Source organism: Dunckerocampus dactyliophorus, chromosome 14 (genome assembly GCF_027744805.1).
Source record: "Dunckerocampus dactyliophorus isolate RoL2022-P2 chromosome 14, RoL_Ddac_1.1, whole genome shotgun sequence".
In the NCBI taxonomy this organism is placed as follows: Eukaryota; Metazoa; Chordata; class Actinopteri; order Syngnathiformes; family Syngnathidae; genus Dunckerocampus; species Dunckerocampus dactyliophorus.
The window spans coordinates 151,598-170,336 of record NC_072832.1 but is presented as its reverse complement, the minus strand read 5'-3'; the positions used below and the strand labels follow the sequence as shown (position 1 = coordinate 170,336).

The 18,739-nt window shown below is 41.3% G+C and overlaps 1 protein-coding gene across 6 annotated transcripts in view; it reads left to right on the top strand.

Annotated features, from left to right (window-relative positions):
* The window catches only part of pax2a (paired box 2a), a 44,791-nt gene extending 28,851 nt beyond the window's left edge, over nucleotides 1-15,940 (top strand). For 4 of the 6 annotated variants that reach the window (XM_054799470.1, XM_054799468.1, XM_054799469.1 and 1 more), the window contains 3 exons: nucleotides 5,840-5,941; nucleotides 13,310-13,396; nucleotides 13,516-15,940. In XM_054799470.1, coding sequence (XP_054655445.1) covers nucleotides 5,840-5,941; nucleotides 13,310-13,396; nucleotides 13,516-13,592 — 266 coding nt within the window. In that variant the 3' untranslated portion in view covers nucleotides 13,593-15,940. The remainder of the gene's footprint in view (nucleotides 1-5,839; nucleotides 5,942-13,309; nucleotides 13,397-13,515) is intronic. The other 2 variants (XM_054799472.1, XM_054799471.1) reach the window with 1 other exon arrangement.
* The last annotated feature ends 2,799 nt before the right edge of the window (nucleotides 15,941-18,739 follow it).

Sequence of the window (18,739 nt, the reverse complement as noted above, 5' to 3'; positions counted from 1 at the left end):
TGGGTGTCTGGAATGGATGAATTGCAACATTACAGTTCTTGCCCCTTTATGGCGGTGAATTGGTTCCAGAACCGACAATAAAGGATTCCATGTTAATAAATGGAAAATGTTCATAGTTAGAGCATAGAAAACCTGCTTACCGTTTTCTAAATATGCCTTTTAACATTATTAGAACCCAGTAGACATGCAATAACACGCCTATGTCACCTTTACACTCCTATTGTTCATGATTACATCACATTGTGCAACTCTTATGCTGCAGGGGTTTTCGACGGCTAGCAAGCTAACCAGTTAGCCTCAAATTTATTTCTTCTAACTTTAAGAAGCCAAAAACTTACCACTTCCACACAGAATGGGAGAACTTTTTTTCATTCTATCAACGTGCGACATGCCATGGCTGACTTCATGACTTCATGCAGTGTTATGGTAAAGTCGTGTAAGCTAATGTCTCAATGTTTTGTGTCATTACTGCCACCTTGTGACCACAATTTACATAATAATTACATTGACATGTTTGGACTAACAACAGACCATAGTCTACCACCACATTTCTGAAAAACAGCAATATATCGAGTATTATATCACTGTATTTCGTATGGGAAAAATTGCCTCGGTTTTTCTACATTTCAAAACATAGACTAGAAGTAACACCCCTATAGTCACCTTTACACCTTTACCCAATATTGTAGACATAAATAAAAATAAGACATTTTTAATATAGACTCACACATTAGCATTGGGAGAGTTCCGTACAAGTAAATGAATTTATATGAATTTATTTACAGCTCTTTCACATTGGAATAGAAAAACGTGTTGATTGTGTTTGATCATTCTGACCGTGCTGCACAGGTAACTTTAGTTCCGTTTTGTAATGTTGCAGCGTCCTCAAAAATCAAAACATTTAAGAGCTAGACTGATGTTCATGCCTTTGTTTTAAATAAAAAGTGTGTTCATACGGTACGTTTTTAAGATTTTGAAAATAAGTGTATGCATTTTAGATTCTAATTATTGGGTTTTAGACTATAACATGTTTTAAGAAAAAAATTAAAAAATTCAAATTATATAATCTAATTATATTATAATTACATTTGAATGAAAATAATAAAATAGGAATACATTTTTAATAATAAATAGAAAGAAATTTGAATAAGTGGAGATGATAAATTTGACAAATAATCAAAAACATTGCGGATAAATAGAAAAATACTTGAGTAAATAAAGTCACTGAATGACACAATTTATATATACAATGTATATATTGAGCAATAACTTATTGGTGATCATCAATAAAGGAATATTGTTGAATTTGACACGGTCCATGTTATTGTAAAGTAGTTAGCATCAAGTCTTTGTGAGTTTAATTCATCTTGAAGTTCATCTTCAAGTAGCAGACTCTTCCAGGGGAGAGAGAGTATTATTGCAAGCGTCTTCTTTTACTTGTGCCGCAAATGTGACAAACTTCAGCCAATTAAATGTGGCGTTCACTTAATATAATCCTTTAACTCATATTCATGCTGGCCACGCTCTAATTATTTGTTCAGGAAAAAACGAGCGTATGGGCTAGAAAAATATGACATGTTGAAAAATCCACCTTTATTGGGAAACGAGGAGGCTGGATGAGATTTGGAAAGCCTACTCTATGGGAAAGCAGTCGGTTAGACTGGCAGATTCCCTGGCATTGGCTTCATAGTGCTGACAGGGCCGATTCCACCCCCTCCCTCTGCATAGGGCAGCCCTTATCTTAATGAGGAATCGCAACACACAGTCTTGTTGTAAAACAACAATGATGTGGGGAAGCAGCTAATGAGCCTATCATGGTGTCGCGTAAGAGCCATCCCTCCCCGCGCGGGCCCCAGCCGAGAAAGCGGGCTCAGCGGCAGACGTAGAAAAGGTTTGTTTCTCCAAGTCCATTCTTTTCCTTATTTGTCCAGGTGATGGTGTTTGTTTGTCGCCCCCCCTCCCAAAAAAAATCCTTCGGGGGATGTCTTTTATGTGTTGTATGTTGATTGATCAGGCGTGATGTGTTGTTGCAACGGTTTACTGGTGCACGTTGGAGGAATTACATATTACATCATTGCCAGCCATGTAAATTACACATCACGCCGCAAGCTCGGCTTGTTTGGACTCCAAAGTCATGAGCGCATGAGTGGTCCTCACCGCGTGACGACTGTTTGAATCCCCATGTTGGTTTTGGTTGTTTAGCAATTCATACAGAACCACCATCGTAGCATGCATCTGCTTTGCAACTTGAGCTCCAGCCATAAAATGTAACAACATCCAATACAAGTTAATTGGCACTGCAAGGAAGGTATTCATTGAGTCCAGGAGTTTTCACTTCCAGATTCTGTTTACTCTCTGAGGTTTGCAGGTTTGAAAAACATATTTGTCATTATTTTTCTGAAGCTGCTGCAGGAGGAGGTCGTCCTCACACAAAACCGCCAGTCTAGCAATTTGTAGTGGGGTAATTACTCACTTTATGCGAATTATTAAACAGTGGTGCCTCTTATGGCTGCCACTAAATATTTTCTTTTTTTTCCTTCTTAGTCGTGTTAGGAATGGAATATTTTGAAGTGGGGTACATATTCACTTTACACTAATTATTATACAGTGGTACCTCTTAGGGCTGCCACTAACAATTTTCTTAGTTTTTTTTCTTAGTCGTGTTAGGAATGGAATATGTTACCTCTGCTTTGAGCATGACATGTTGAAGGTTTGTTGATAGCAGAAGCAAGGCACAAGATCATGGGACCTTTTTGACCGATATAAATCCATTTAACTGTTCTCATAGCTATCTTGCACACACACACATAGTTTGTAGATATGCCACCATTTTAATTTCTGTCTGAGGAGCCATTAGCTGTCCATGTGAGACCAGCTGGTGATTTTACACCCATTGTACCACCTCTCTGACAGAAGTCATAAAAGAAAGCAGAACAGGGTTCCTCTTTGGAGATTGATTGGACTTTGCTAAACCTTCGTTTAATCACTCTCTCCAGTGCTGGCATTACAATTGTTTGTATCTCCTCCTGTTTTCATTCAATTGAAATCTGTCCCTCAGACTCTGAGGCTGAGCTGTTAGAATAATACGATCTGGGGGGACTTTCGTCCTGAAAGAGCCCAACAATCGATTATTTTCTAAATCTGAAGCTTGTTTCGATTGATAGAGTAATCGGTTAGGCCCTAGATGGACCAAATCAATACGAAGCAAACAAAGCAACAGTTACTGCTTTGGTTCACAACATAGCAGAAAAGAAGCAAAAATGTCCAAAGCTGCTGTGTGTAAATATCTTGCTTTGCCCAAAACACAAAGATAATAGGTCTGCTTTCATGGATGACTGAGAACATTAAAAAATATTCACGTTTGAAATCAGAGGATGTTTACATAAAAAAAAAACATGAATGAAATACCAAAATAGTTGGTGATTAATTGAAAAATCAATTAATCCTTGATTGATTGATTGATTAACTGCTGCAACTCTTGTACCCTGGTTTTCATTATTAATTCATTCCGAAAGGTCAGACGAAAACTTAAATGTACAAAAACAGAGGCAGTTTTTCCCCATAGAAATACTGCAAATCCGATTAATTCCTTCCAGGCAACCAAACACACAAAAATTGCATTTTACAGAGAAGAATTCTAGTTTTCTATGCAGAAAACAATGCAAAATTAATTGGAAATGACAAATGAAATGAACATTTTTGAAGATTCTTGATGGCAAAGATGTTGAGGACCAGAGAGAGAGGAGGGGACGGGGCGCCATCTTCACACTTTGCGATGAGTTCTTCCTTGAATTCAACAGCGTTTCTCACCTTCTTAATCATTTTTTGACCCCTTTGTGTAGGCACTTGATTGTGCGGAATGATGCAGTACAGGGCAAAAGGATTACTTTGTTAATGTGGGCAAACTGAGGCAACTTTTGGCCGAAAACTGAATCACATGAAAAGTGGGGCTTTGGAAAACCTTGGACTGTATTAGTGTTGTAGTGTTGTTGTATGATTATACTAGGGGGTGTTTGTCTGCTAGAAGTGCTTCTCAGTGTAACACAGAGAAGCTCTACACAACCACTAACGCTACAATTGTTGACTTTGGATCTCCTTAGGTTGTGCAGGTGTTCCTTATGAACTGTCGAGTGAGCGTCTATGTGCCCATGCATGTCCACATCTGGAAAATGGTTTCCCTTGTCTCTCCACCCAGCAGACGTTCACCCATCCCATCCACCCTCCATGTGCGTAAAGCGGGAGCCCCATGAGGCATCCTTTGCCCCCTTCACCCCCTCCTCTGTCGGGGACTCGGCTCTGGCTGACATCTTGTCCCACCAGTCGAGCCTCTCTGTAGATGCCTCCACTGCCCATGGCGCTTGCTACAGCCACTATGCCGGCCAGCAATTTATAGCAGGTACTGCTTTCACGCACGGCCCTGTGTAACCCCTTCCAATTTGCACTTAATGATAATAACTAACTCGTCTGAGATTTAAATGTGTCTTCCTAGGGAGAAGACTCAATCCCTTCCTGCTTTTTGTTGATACACAAGCAAAACTGCTTCCCGCTCATTAACACTAACAACTCTCTCCCCCCGTCTCACCCCGCTTTTCTCCCGCTATGACCTCTCCTGCTTGTCTCTTGGGTTAACAATGGGCCTCCTGGACCTCCTTGCCTCGTGACAGGCCCAAAGTCTGAAGGGGCGACAGGAGGCCATATTGGGGAGGAGGTTGTGGTGGCGCATAAGAGGTATAAGACTAGCTTTGGACCTGTAGCCCTCTGTCCTGTGTGCCCTTTCATCAAGCCAGACCTGCTGCTGTCACATTTCATTACGGGGCTGAATGTGGAGTGCAGATCAGAGAGCGCTCTCGGTGGCCTGCTGTCAACTGTTAAAGCCGCTTTAGAATGTCGGCTTATTAATGTGGTTGATGAGAACATGTCATCGTTTTAAAAACGCTCTTCAAAAGTCACGTGTACCGGTGCTATTGGATATGCTGACGATCTGTCCGAAGCAGGAGTCTCCAACCTTTTTCACCACGACAGCAACGTCACCAAAATAAAAAGAGGACAGAGACAATCGACTTTTGACAACGTCATCATCTCCCATCTTAACAAAAAACACCTGCAAGCAAACAACAGCAAGCTAACGTCATTTACTGACACAACTCTCTGTCCGATATCATCAATCATTCCATTACACTTACCGATATCAAGCAATACCGATATCGGCAGCAGCTCTTCTCTCAAACTCATGTTGTGAGGGATGCTCCATGTTGGCTTTCTTATCGATATCCGATATCCTCCAGCACTTCATTACCCATACCGATCTCACCAGTAGCTCTTCTCTCAAAGTAATGTCGACAAAGATGCTGCAAATTGGCTTTCTTACTGATATCCAATATCATCAATCATTCCATTACACTTACCGATATCAAGCAATACCGATATCGGCTGCAGCTCTTCTCTCAAACTAATGTCGAGAGAGATGCTCCCTATTGGCGTTCTTACCGATATCGCTATCGTCCAGCACTTCATTACCCATACCAATATCAGCTGCAGCTCTTCTCTCAAACTAATGTCGAGAGAGATGTTCCATATCGGCTTTCTTACCAATGTCTGATATCGTCCAGCACTTTATTTCCGACACCGATATCAACTGATACCGATATCGGCAGCAGCTCTTCTCTCAAGCTGATGTTGAGAGAGATGCTCAATGTTAGCTTTCTTACCCATAGTCGATATCGTCCTTCATTACCGGTACCAACATCAAGCGAGGCAATATCGGCAGCACCAGTACATGGAGTCTCTCCATTCAGTGGTTTGTCATGTGTGACCTTTTACCTTGTGGGTACGTGTGCAGGTCGAGATATGGCGAGCACCACCTTGCCGGGCTACCCGCCTCATGTACCCCCAACGGGACAAGGCAGCTACCCCACCTCAACACTGGCTGGAATGGTTCCAGGTGGGTGACACATCATTCATTTGATTTTTAATGAGGAGTATCCTTCAAAAGGAGCCTTGTAATGCATCCTTGTTGCTGTGACATGAAAAAAACCCTCCCTCCTCGCATGTTCACTAATGCGAGACTAGACGCGGAATCAAGGCATGCTTGTTATAGCCGTGTTAGATTGCGGTTTGCGTCTGCCGACGAGCACATTAGATGAACTCAATAGGCGATCACCACAATCAGTGGCCATGAGATAGGACAGTTCCTCTCAGTTACACTCCAGCTCCCAGCGCTCATTACCCTCACCGTGTCCGCGCGGCGCACGCTCACCAGCCCCTGTCGATAAACACCGCGTTTGCTCCTCTCTTCGCCTCCCCGGACACCCGGGGCTGTAGAGCGTATCTCTTTCCCCTCTATTTAACCTGCAGTTCAGGTTCATAGCAAACAGTTAAGGGTCAAAACACAGAGGCGTGGAGGGGCCTGTAAATATTTAAATCACTATCTCTCTCAGGGATGAGGTCTGGTTACACGACAAGCAGGGCGGATGTTGTACACAACATTGGGCGTACAGTAGATCGCTGCGTCAAACAATGAAAGCCGAGCTCCTTTGTGAGCTTGTGTCAAAGTCTAATCTGCATATTGACATGGCAATCCTCGGTTTTCATAACTCAGGTCTTCGAAGACGGCGTCTGCGCAGCCAGTCTTGTACGGTGGCTGAGAAGTACAAAACACAAAAAGCGAAACAAATTACAAAGACACCAGCAGGGAATGGAATGTACCAAATCTCAGAGTTATAGGAAGTGATAATGTTTGGACCAATGAGATCCGAGGAGTTGTTACATTCCTTTTCCGGTTAATGTTGGCAGCCCGAGAAGTGCAAAACACTTTCTAAAAGGAAAACAAATTACAGTTACACCACTCGGACGGGGATTGTACCCCTGTTATACCCCCATTAAAATATTTGATGGACTCCTGTAGTACATCTGTTCCTTCTGCCTGGTAAGTACCATTTAACAACTCCAACAACTGACATCAGGGGTTCCGAACCTTTTTGGGAACAAAGATGCCTTACAAATGTTCCAAGAACCCCCCCTTATAATACTCCAAAAATAAATTCTGCCATTTGTACTTGAAGGCATAGCAATTACAGTCAAACCTCCGTTTTCGTACACTGTCGTACACAGTTTTTGTACAATACTGTAGTCAAACTACTCAGTTTACCCTGTACTGTATCAATCCACCAAATCAAGCGCCCCAAACAATATATATACAGGTATGTATATACAGTATAATGTGTGTGTGGATATGTATATATATATATATATATATATATATATATATATATATATATATATATATATTTTATATATATATATATATATTTTATATATATATATATATATATTTTATATATATATATACACTGCTCAAAAAAATTAAAGGAACACTTCGAAAACACATCAGATCTAAAATTGGGGGAAAAATGATCTTGAATATCTTTCCAGATAATAATTGGTTGATGTATTAGTAACAAAATGATGCCACATCATTTGATAGAAATGAAAATGATCACCCTATAGAGGGGGGAAATCAAAGACACCCCAAAAATGAAAGTGAAAAAATGATGCAGCACACTGGTCCATTTTGCCAAAATGTCATTGTAGTAACTCAAAATGATTCTCAGTAGTTTGTGTGGCCCCCACGTGCTTGTACGCATGCCTGACAACGTCGGGGCATGCTCCTAATGAAACTACGGATGGTGTCCTGGGGGATCTCCTCCCAGATCTGGACCAGGGCATCACTGCGGTACCTGGACGCATGGAGGAGATTCCAGGAGACAGGTAGTTACTCCAGGAGAGCTGGACAGGGCCGTAGAAGGTCCTTCAACCCTCAGCAGGATCAGTATCTGCTCCTTTGTGCAAGGAGGAACAGGATGAGCACTGCCAGAGCCCTACAAAATGACCTCCAGCAGGCCACTGGTGTGAATGTTTCTGACCAAACAATCACAAACAGGCTCCATGAGGGTGGCCTGAGGGCCCAACGTCCTGTAGTGGGCCCTGTGCTCACTGCCCAGCACCGTAGAGCTCGATTGGCATTTGCCATAGACCACCAGAATTGGCAACTACACCACTGGTGCCCTGTGCTCTTCACTGATGAGAGCAAGTTCAACCTGAGCACATGTGACAGACGTGAAAGGGTCTGGAGATGTCGTGGAGAACATTATGCTGCCTGCAACATCATTCAGCATGACCGGTTTGGTGGTGGGTCAGTGATGGTCTGGGGAGGCATATCCCTGGAAGGATGCACAGACCTCTACAGGTTAGATAATGGCACCCTGACTGCTATTAGGTATCGGGATGAAATCCTTGGACCCATTGTCAGAACCTACGCTGGTGCAGTGGGACCTGGGTTCCTCCTGATCCACGACAATGCCCAACCTCATGTGGCTAGTGTATGCAGGTAGTTCCTGGAGGATGAAGGAATTGATACCATTGACTGGCCCCCACGTTCACCTGACCTAAACCCAATAGAACACCTCTGGGACATTATGTTATGGTGTTTAGGTGTATTATGTTTAGGTCCATCCGGCGCCGCCAGGTTGCTCCTCAGACTGTCCAGGAGCTCATTGATGCCCTGGTCCAGATCTGGGAGGAGATGCCCCAGGACACCATCCGTAGTCTCGTTAGGAGCATGCCCCGACGTTGTCAGGCATGCGTACAAGCACGTGGGGGCCACACAAACTACTGAGAATCATTTTGAGTTGCTACAATGACATTTTGGCAAAATGGACCAGTCTGCTGCATAATTTTTTCACTTTCATTTTTGGGTAGTCTTTGATTTCCCCCCTCTACAGGGTGATCATTTTCATTTCTATCAAATGATGTGGCATCATTTTGTTACTAATACATCACCCACTTATTATCAGGAAAGATATTCAACATCATTTTTCCCCCAGTTTAGATCTGATGTGTTTTCGAAGTGTTCCTTTAATTTTTTTGAGCAGTATATACAGACCCTTTCCAAAAAATTAGAATGTCATGGAAAAGTTGTTTAATTTCCATAATTCCATTCAAAAAGTTAAACTTTCATAGATTATAGATTCAGGGCCCACAATTCAAACAATTTCAAGTATTTATTTGTTTATTTTTACATAATTTGAGCTTCCAGCTCATAAAACCCACGAAAACAGGAATTCAAAAAATTTGAATACTATGAAGAAATCAGCCCAAATTTTGCAGGGCATGAATGTTTTAAACTGAGTGTCACACACTAATCATCTACTAAAGTCAAATCACCTGCACAGGCTTCCCCAGGTGTCGTTAAATTGCTTCAGTTTGGTTCAATTGTCTCAGTTGGGTTCAATATGGGGAAGACTGCAGACATGACAACTGGCCAGAAGACCATCATTGATACCCTCCATAGGATGGGTAAGCCACAAAAGTTCATAGCTAAGGAGGCTGGTTGTTCACAGAGTGCTGTGTCCAAGCATATCAATGGAAAGTCTAGAGGAAGGGCAAAATGTGGCAGGAGAAGATGCACCAGCAAAAGAGATGACCGTGGGCTTCAGCAGATTATCAAACAGGGAAGATTCAAGAATCTGGCAGAGATCCAGAAAGAGTGGAATGAGGCGGGTGTCACAGCTTCAAAAACCACCACATTGACAGCAAGCATCAAGGAAATCTGGGCTTCCATAACTCCCAGGCAATGCCACAGGCTGATTGCTTCAATGCCACGTCGCATCGAGGCAGTGATTAAGGCAAAGGGATTCCCAACCAAGTATTGAAGATTGACATATCGTTTTGAAAGTACCATATTTTGATTGATTTGATGTGATCCTAATTTCTTTCTTTTTTTTTTGCAAAAACCGAGAAGTAAATGGTGATTTCTTCACAGTATTCCAATTTTCTGAATTCCTGTTTTCGTGGGTTTTATGACCTGGACGCCCAAATTACGTAAAAATAAACAAATAAACACTTGAAATCGTTTAAATTGTGGGCCCTGAATCTATAATCTATGAAAGTTTAACTTTTTGAATGGAATTATGGAAATTAAACAACTTTTGTACAGTCAATCCTGTTTTAGCGGCCACCTTTATAGAAGGGCCACCTGCCTATAGCAGCCACTGAAAAATCCCCCCCAGCAAATGTACATGTTATAGACCCTGTGTATAGCAGTCACCTGTCCAACGCAGCCAGCAGCCACCCATTGTCTCCCTTGGTCAATATCTGACTGCATATAGCAGCCAAATTACCAACTCAAGTAGAAGCTTCATGCACGAAAAAGTTTTGTTTTTCAATCAATGAAGGCGTCGTGTGTAGACTTTAATTACTGAGTCCTAGCTCAGTCACAATCATTCACAAGATCCACACAAACTGTCAGTTGTTCCACATAAAAAAGCCGTCTTCTTTTGAGCTTGCTATTTCCTGGTCAAACATGTAACTTTAAGAGCATTTGCACCAAAACATGACCGCAAAGTAGGCTGGGAACAGGACGTGCTCCCAGCGACGCTACAATGAAAAAAAAAAACATATGCTAACATGCATGCGGCAGCGGGAGCAAAACTGAATTCGGTTGTACTTAACTGAATTATTTTATCAGTTATCAGTTATTATTAAGCCTCTAGCTTCCTTTTAGTAAGTAAAAACCTTGGCTATGATTGCACTACATTGTCATGTAGACCTACAAAGTCCACTTGGAAGAACAAGAGGTGAATAAATGTATTGCAACTGATGTGAAACTGATGAGGGGTAGGATTAAATAAGCTTTGCTTCTTCATACTCCTTTTTGGACATGCAAAATTGTGAATTGTACTATGTGATGTGCTACTGTTTGACTCATGCATGTTCAGGATTAAAACCATGAACCATGATAATAACAAGCCTAGTAGTGCTGTACAACTTTTATCAGCAGTCCGCAGTGCCATCTACTAGTCAACATTATTATTATTATTTTTTCCCTTTTTGTTTTTTTTCCTCTACTGGTCAACATTCAAACTGGACGCCAACCTGTCTATAGAGGCCACCTGTCTATAGCGGCCACTTTTGCAGACTCCCTCTAGTGGCCGCTATAGACAAGTTTGACTGTATATGTGCATGGCTCAGATCAAGGGTACCTAAGTGTTACATTTTGGGTAAAATTTCAAACTCGTGGATAGACCTTGGTAATGTTATAAACACAAACTTCAAACATTGCAAAACACACACCCAACATACCAGAGCTCGAGACATCTTCCATTTCCCATAGCAAACCTCCAAAGTTCACTCTTTGTTAAATGTAATGCACATAACTCGGTGTGCGCTTTATGCTGTTATCTCTGCATCAATTTGACTTTTGTAAGAAAAGTAACTTATATTTGAGAGAGTATCATAAAGTAAATAAAAACAAGTGACAAATCTAGATCTTGAGTTAAAGCTCTGAAAATATTGACCTTCAGTCCTTACCATGCCATTGTTGTATCATTTGTATTATTGTACAAAGACTACAAATCCCATCAGCCGTTCTTAAGACTGTAATGACATAAACTTTGACCTATCAACTCCACAATACAAGATAATCATTGCAGCACTGTGGCAACATGAGCCAGGATTCAGTGAAATGCACTGAGTGAGTGGTTCTTGAATTATCATGCTAAAGACAAAATTACAAGGCAATCTTTGACCTCCCATGAGGGACACGCTGATCGCTTCCGGGTTAAATACGTAGCCATTTATCGACCTACGAGAGGTAAAAACAACGGCTGTCAAAACGAGTTACACTGCTCGATAAACACAAAATTTGTAACTCACCCGACGAAAAAAATTATTTCAAAGTGCATAAAGATCTTCTCCAATATATATAAAAATGAAAAAATCTTACCTTAGACTTGACAATGTTTGCTTGATGCTGCCGAAGTCGTGACTGAACGTACATTACGCTAACACAAAATGGCGGATACAACGAAACATTCCCCTGCTGAACGTGTATTTGACGAATAACCGGCAGAAGGACACAAGTTTTGTTTGGACCAAGAAGGCACTTTTTATTTTCAAATTCAATATTTACTAGCAATACACAATTTACGCTGTGAGCTCGAAGTGTACGTACATTATTGGCCGGACGCGAAATTTGTGTGTTTTAGACTTTTTTTCAAATAATCTTTTTTTACTCTTTTATACACCAAAAATCACTTTAGTTGCAGAGTTGATTAATTATTGATTATTAATTATGAATATTTACCATTGTAATCATCATGGGGTTTGTTTTTCCATGGAATTATGTTCTTCAAAATTTTCAGCGGCAGGCGGACACAAAGGTAATGTACTTTTCACTAATGATTACACGACAGTTATTTTTTTTTACACTGAGAATATTTGAATAAAACATATTAGAAACCAATTTCAGACATCATTCTTTAATTCTAAGTAGAAATCATGACAAAATGATCAGAGAAAATATTGTTTATTTCACAACAAAAGTAGACATGCTTTACATGAAACATTTCAATGTCCAAATATAGACACTTTTTTAGAACATAGCCGTGCTAGCGCAAAATAAAAACATGAACAGGCTTAATTTATGGTTTGGTAAGCTTCCTGACTCTATAAACGTCAGAGTGATAGGGATAGTACACATTGTTAGAACAACAATTTCAAATACTACTCAAGTGAAGTTGAAGACAGCAAAGGGTACCCTTGATCTGAGCCATGCACATACAGTGTATAGATGTCTATAATAGAATAATAATAGATGTCCTGTAAAAAAATGCAAGGACAACAAGTCAGTTGTTATATATTATGTTACATATTTTCTTGTTCATTTGAATGCCTGATGCAACTGTTTGGACAAATATAACAACGACAACAAAAATAGCTCATAAGTGTTACATTTTTGGGCAGTACAATGCTATAGCTATTCATACAAGAACTCAAGGGATTTTGGTTATTATGAAGAAAAGCATGGAAGTTGCTAGATATCAGTTCTTATGAGCTATATTTGCTATTGTCATTGCATTTGTCCATACAAATGTACCTTTAGTTGTACCAGGCATTCACATGGGTCATTAACTGAAGAAACAAGGGTGATCTCATCATTTTTTCCAAGACTATATATATATATTCCCATTCCCATCAATGTCAGAAAGCTATGGACAACTTGTTGAATCTATGGACCCTTTTCACCAGAAATAGTCTCATACCGGTTTACATCCAATGTGTATCATGGAGCTTATTTATTGAGATGTTACTATCTCACTCTGTTTTATGCCAAAAGTGAGGGCTACTCATCATAAACAGGATCAATCAACATAGCGATTGATCGCCAATCAACCCATGTTCAACTCAGTAACCCATTTTGCAGAGACTTCTATCCGTCAACGTTTGCCCCCACTGATTTTTCATTCTGTAGGTGGCGACTTTTCCGGAAACCCTTATTCTCATCCACAATACACCACTTATAACGAAGCCTGGCGGTTCAGCAATCCAGCATTACTAAGTAAGTGGCTCTTTATGTGCAGTATTTGGAGTAGTAAATTCCATCCAGAGTATACACGTCTTCCGCAATGTTTGATACGAACGTGGTTTCCAACGGCTCGTTCTTCTGTTAACTTCCAGGTTCCCCTTATTATTATAGTGCCGCATCCCGTGGCTCCGCACCTTCCGCTGCTGCCGCTGCCTACGACCGCCACTAGTTACCACGGAGACCAGCTCAAACTGCACGGCCAGGGCTTCGGCCTCCACATTGTCCCCGTCTGAGAAAACACAAAGGGAATTGCGAGGAGGGATTCCACGAGAAAAGCCACCGGGTCAACAGCTTGGTTTTAGACGAAGGCTGGCAATGCACCGAGCGCCGCTTCACACTTTGGGCCATAGGAGTCATGGGCAGCCCCCCCGTCCCCATTACAACCATCACGCCTGAACATTTCCAAAATGACTTTGCAGAGATTATATAAATATATATATTATGAAATATAAATTGAAAAAATGTGAAGATTTCATGCAGGAAAACATGGGCTTCTATTTTTGCCTCTTTGTTGCTGTTGTTGGGTGTTGTTCTTTTACTCATGCATCCTTGCATTCCGTAATCTTCTGGTATGACAATAAACAGGAAAGGTGAGAATGGATGAAATGGCGGTAAGGGGCCCTTTCAGATGAAATAACGTCCTGGCTCAGTGTGGTCGGTACGCCCTTAAAGCCTGAATTATTTTCCAGCGCCACACTGCCGCTGTAAGAGACGTGCACCTCCAAAAAAGTCCAACTTCTCACTTCTCCCAGCAGTGTGGACCGCAGGCTGTGATAGGTCAGCTTTTTTTCTTACACCATTTACGGTTCTTCCGGAAGTTGGCAACTATGAACTCCCATCTAATACCTGTCTTTGAAAACACCCGAAGCTAAATAGCTAGTCCAGGAGAACAGAGTTGTGGTTACTCACTCTTAGGAAAACACTGCCCCCAACGTATTGGTGGAGAATTGCACGTCAGGACTTTGTAGCACTGTAACATAATTCAGCCTCGACTTTGGTGCTTCTGCTTCGCCATCAATAGCAACTCCTATCTCGTGAGCCCCGCCTACAAATAAATGGCAACAGGTGGCAAACAATCAGATGTAAAAATATATACATATATATGTTAATTGTTTTAAAAAAAATTATCATGGCGACCTTATACTTAAAATTGCTTTACTGGAATTTTAATTGTTAAGTTATTTTTTCGCCTCTGTCATAAATTTTAATGTATAAAAATGCATAAAATTTTGAAAGTAGTTGTCACACTTACAAATATTTCTTTTTTTGTTTGCACTATATCTGCTTATTGGACTTATTCTTCAAATTATTGCGTAAGAAAAACAACGGAGGCGGGCCGAGCTGGCGTGCGTAGACATCGGTAGAAGCAACAGACTTTGTAAGCCATAGCTCCTTGGCTACATGAAGACTCCTATTCAGCTACTTAGTCATACCACTAGATGCCTACAGTTGCGCATACCAACTGTAAATAAGCTTCAACGTATGCCTTATAAACACCATGACATTGATTTGCCTTTACCAAGTCATAAACACCACATCGAACTCTCCCCTGTGGACTGAAAGAAAATCCTGTCTTGTTTCTTTTGCGAATATTTTGTGAATGTACTTTGAACTACATTTGCCAAAGACTTAGTTTGATATTTAATATTTTATTTACAGTGTACGTGTGCATCAATGAAGCAGTATTATCTTCCAAAACAAGTAGTCAACACTGATGCGATGCATACAAAACGGTGGACAAACACGTTACTTTGTAAAAGGATTATGTGAATATTGTGAAGACAATTCTTCTTTGTAAATATTGTCATACACTACTGAACCGGCTTCCCTTTGTAGATAAACGGGGTGATGCATTTACGTGTGTGTCTTTATTGTCACGTTGTGCTGTTAGAGGAAGGCGCGACCGCTGTGTAACCCGAGGCGGCGTACACGCCCTTTTGTAGCAGGCTAACATCGCAAAACTGTAAGTTGTCCTTGTCATTTTCTCCTCATGATAATGCCATGATGATGTTTTTTTATGTCACTATGCAACAAAGTTAAATGGCTTTCTGTATCATCTTTTGTCGCTGGGCTTGGACTAATGCTTCTGCAGGAGAGGGGAGGACGTTCATTTCATAAAGGGGTAGTCCTCGGCTACAATCACTACTGTCCCATCAGCCGTTCATAGATGTTGCGACTTACCAGCCCTAATGTATAGACACATCAATCTCATCCCCTCCCTATTAGTATACGCCTTGACGTCATCTGGCACAATGACGATGTCAGAGAAACAGGCCGTCCTCTACAAGTTGCACTTCTCTCCGCACGCCGCTCGACATGTAAGAAAAGGAGGACAGAGAAAGTGAGATGGACGGAGTCTTAGCTGTGCTAAGTGGAACGCCTCTGAAGGAAATTTGAAAAGATGATCCAGGAGATGTGTCATGGACATTAAAAAAAAAGATTTCAGAGGAAAAAGTTTTTATGGAACAAGCCCTGTGGCCTCAATCATTGCTTTGTTTCTGTTCTGTTCCAATTCCTTTTGTGCACATGAGAAATAAATTCTTTTATATGTGACCCCTTAACTCATCGTCTCCTTGCTAGGAACCTCATCGAGTGAAAACCAGATTGAGATTCAAGGAATTCCAGGTGCATGAACTTGAGAACGATGCCCCAAATTCATACACTCTGGTTAAAAATTTTAAGACCAGCCGAAAAATGTCAAGAATGTACATTTTGCACTGGTCAATGTTAAGGATGTTCTAAGCAAGGCTTCCAAATGGAAAAAGAAGAAATGGGAATCAGACAAAAACATTTTGAGTGAACAATTTATGGCAAAGAAGCATTCAAGTCAAATAGGATGTTCATCAAAAGTTGAGAGCACAGCCTTTAAAAGGCAAAATGTTGGCAAAAATGTAGGTTGAATGTGATTTATTGTCAGGTATTCACACTGTCATGATCTCTTGATGGCAAAGGCAAAACAGCTTTCTCTCTTTGAAGGCGGTGGGATTGTTGAGCTGCATAAGCAAGGCCTCTCTCTGGCAGCCACCATTGTTGCTGAGGTTGGACACAGGAAGACACTCATCCCAAACTTCTGAAATACACCCTGAGGCTCATGGAACAAAAAAGTCAAGTGGTAGACCCAAAAAAATGAGCCGAAGGATCCCATTGGCTGTCCGTCCAGACACGGGACCATCCTCGGTCCAAATGAAGGTTGTTACTGGTGCCGAGTGCAGTCCGATAACCGTCAGACACCATCTGCCAGAGAAGGCTTTCAAGAAGAACAAACATTTTCAAAGGCCTCGTCTCCTTCAACGCCACAAGATTGTCCATTTGGAATTTGCAGGAGAACACCAAACATGTGACAATGAAAAGTGGAAGAAAGTTTTATTCTCCCTTGACGGTCCTGATGGCTTCCAACATTACTGGCATGACAAGGAGATCCCACCTGAGATGTTTTCCACACGGCACAGTGGAGGGGGCCCCATCGTGATCATTCAGTGGAGCAATGGAGATGCAAGTTGTGCAGGGGCGTCAAACGGCAGCCGGCTATGTGGAGATGTTGCAGGGAGCATCCCTCATGACTGAAGGCCCTCGTCTGTGTGGTGATGACTGGCTTTTTCAACAGGACAACGCTGCACTTCACAAAGAGGAATACGCTGACTCTTTCGGACCATTCCGCGTGTTTCCCTCATCTAAATCCAATGGAGAACATTTGGGTGGATGGCAAGAGAAGTTCATCAGTTCCAGACAGTGGATGCCCTCCGTGAAGCCATCTTCACCACCTGGAGCAACATTCCCACTAACCTCCTGGAAACACTGGCATCAAGCGCTCCAGAAGCCATTTTTGAGGTGATTAACAGGAATGGTGTAGCTACTCATTACTCACTCCTTTTGTATACATTTAGGGGTTTTTAGGGGGTTCATCTATTTTAGCGGTTTTTGAGCTATGGTCTTCAACTTTTGATCACTTGTATACTTCTTTGCAATAAATTGCTTTTTTCTCACTCCCAGTTCTTCTTTTTGCATTTGAAGTTCTATTTAGAACCTCCTTAGATCCAACAGTGAAAAACGTACATTCTTGCCCTTTTTCAACTGGTCTTTTGATCGGGAGTGTATTTATTTTCTGTGACGTGAGTTCAGACTTGAGTGAGTCATTGTGCTTTGTCTCCTAGTTTCACATTGCCACGTTGTATGAGTGCCACAGTTTCTGAGCATATAACAGCTTTGAGGGAAGAATGAAAATCAACCAGTGTGTCCATTGTGGGTTGAAAGCACTGACCACGTTTCTCTTCTTTGAGCGCCATGTGTATTTATTTTTCTGTTGTCTCCGGCTCATTGCTTTCTGTCTTCTTTGCCTGTATCTCTCAGTCGTTCTAAGTCACTCACTTCGCTTCTCTTCTTTTTTATGCAATGCACAGATTTGATTGGCTGAGTGGCATCACATAGGCCGATTTAACTGGCATGCAATTGGTCAGTGGATTTCATGAACTGATCAACCAGTACTGAAAAGTCTTAAGAAAAAAAGATGTGCCGGTCAAAATAGAAGCGCCCCATCAAAACATAAAACACTTCAATCATCTGTCAGCTTTGGGTCAGACGGGGTCTGCGTCCCGACTCGGACCGCGGTCTGCCAGTTAGGGAGCCCTGATATGTGTCATGCCAAATCCAACAATATGAAGCAACACATTTCATTTATTAACTTATGGTATTTATACCAGTATTTATTGCCAATGTGGGGACATTACATGTCTTTGTTTAATGTTTGCCCTTATGGTAATGGTAATGGTTTCATTTGATGTGAACATGCGTACAAGTCACAGTGGAATACATCACATAGTACATACACATGTCCAACACAGTGGAATACATCACATAGTACATACACATGTCCATCACATAGCACATACACATGTCCAACACAGTGGAATACATCACATAGTACATACACATGTCCATCACATAGTACATACACATGTCCAACACAGTGGAATACATCACATAGTACATACACATGTCCATCACATAGTACATACACATGTCCAACACAGTGGAATACATCACATAGTACATACACATGTCCAACACATAGTACATACACATGTCCAACACAGTGGAATACATCACATAGTACATACACATGTCGATCACATAGTACATACACATGTCCAACACAGTGGAATACATCACATAGTACATACACATGTCCATCACATAGTACATACACATGTCCAACACAGTGGAATACATCACATAGTACATACACATGTCCATCACATAGTACATACACATGTCCAACACAGTGGAATACATCACATAGTATATACACATGTCCATCAC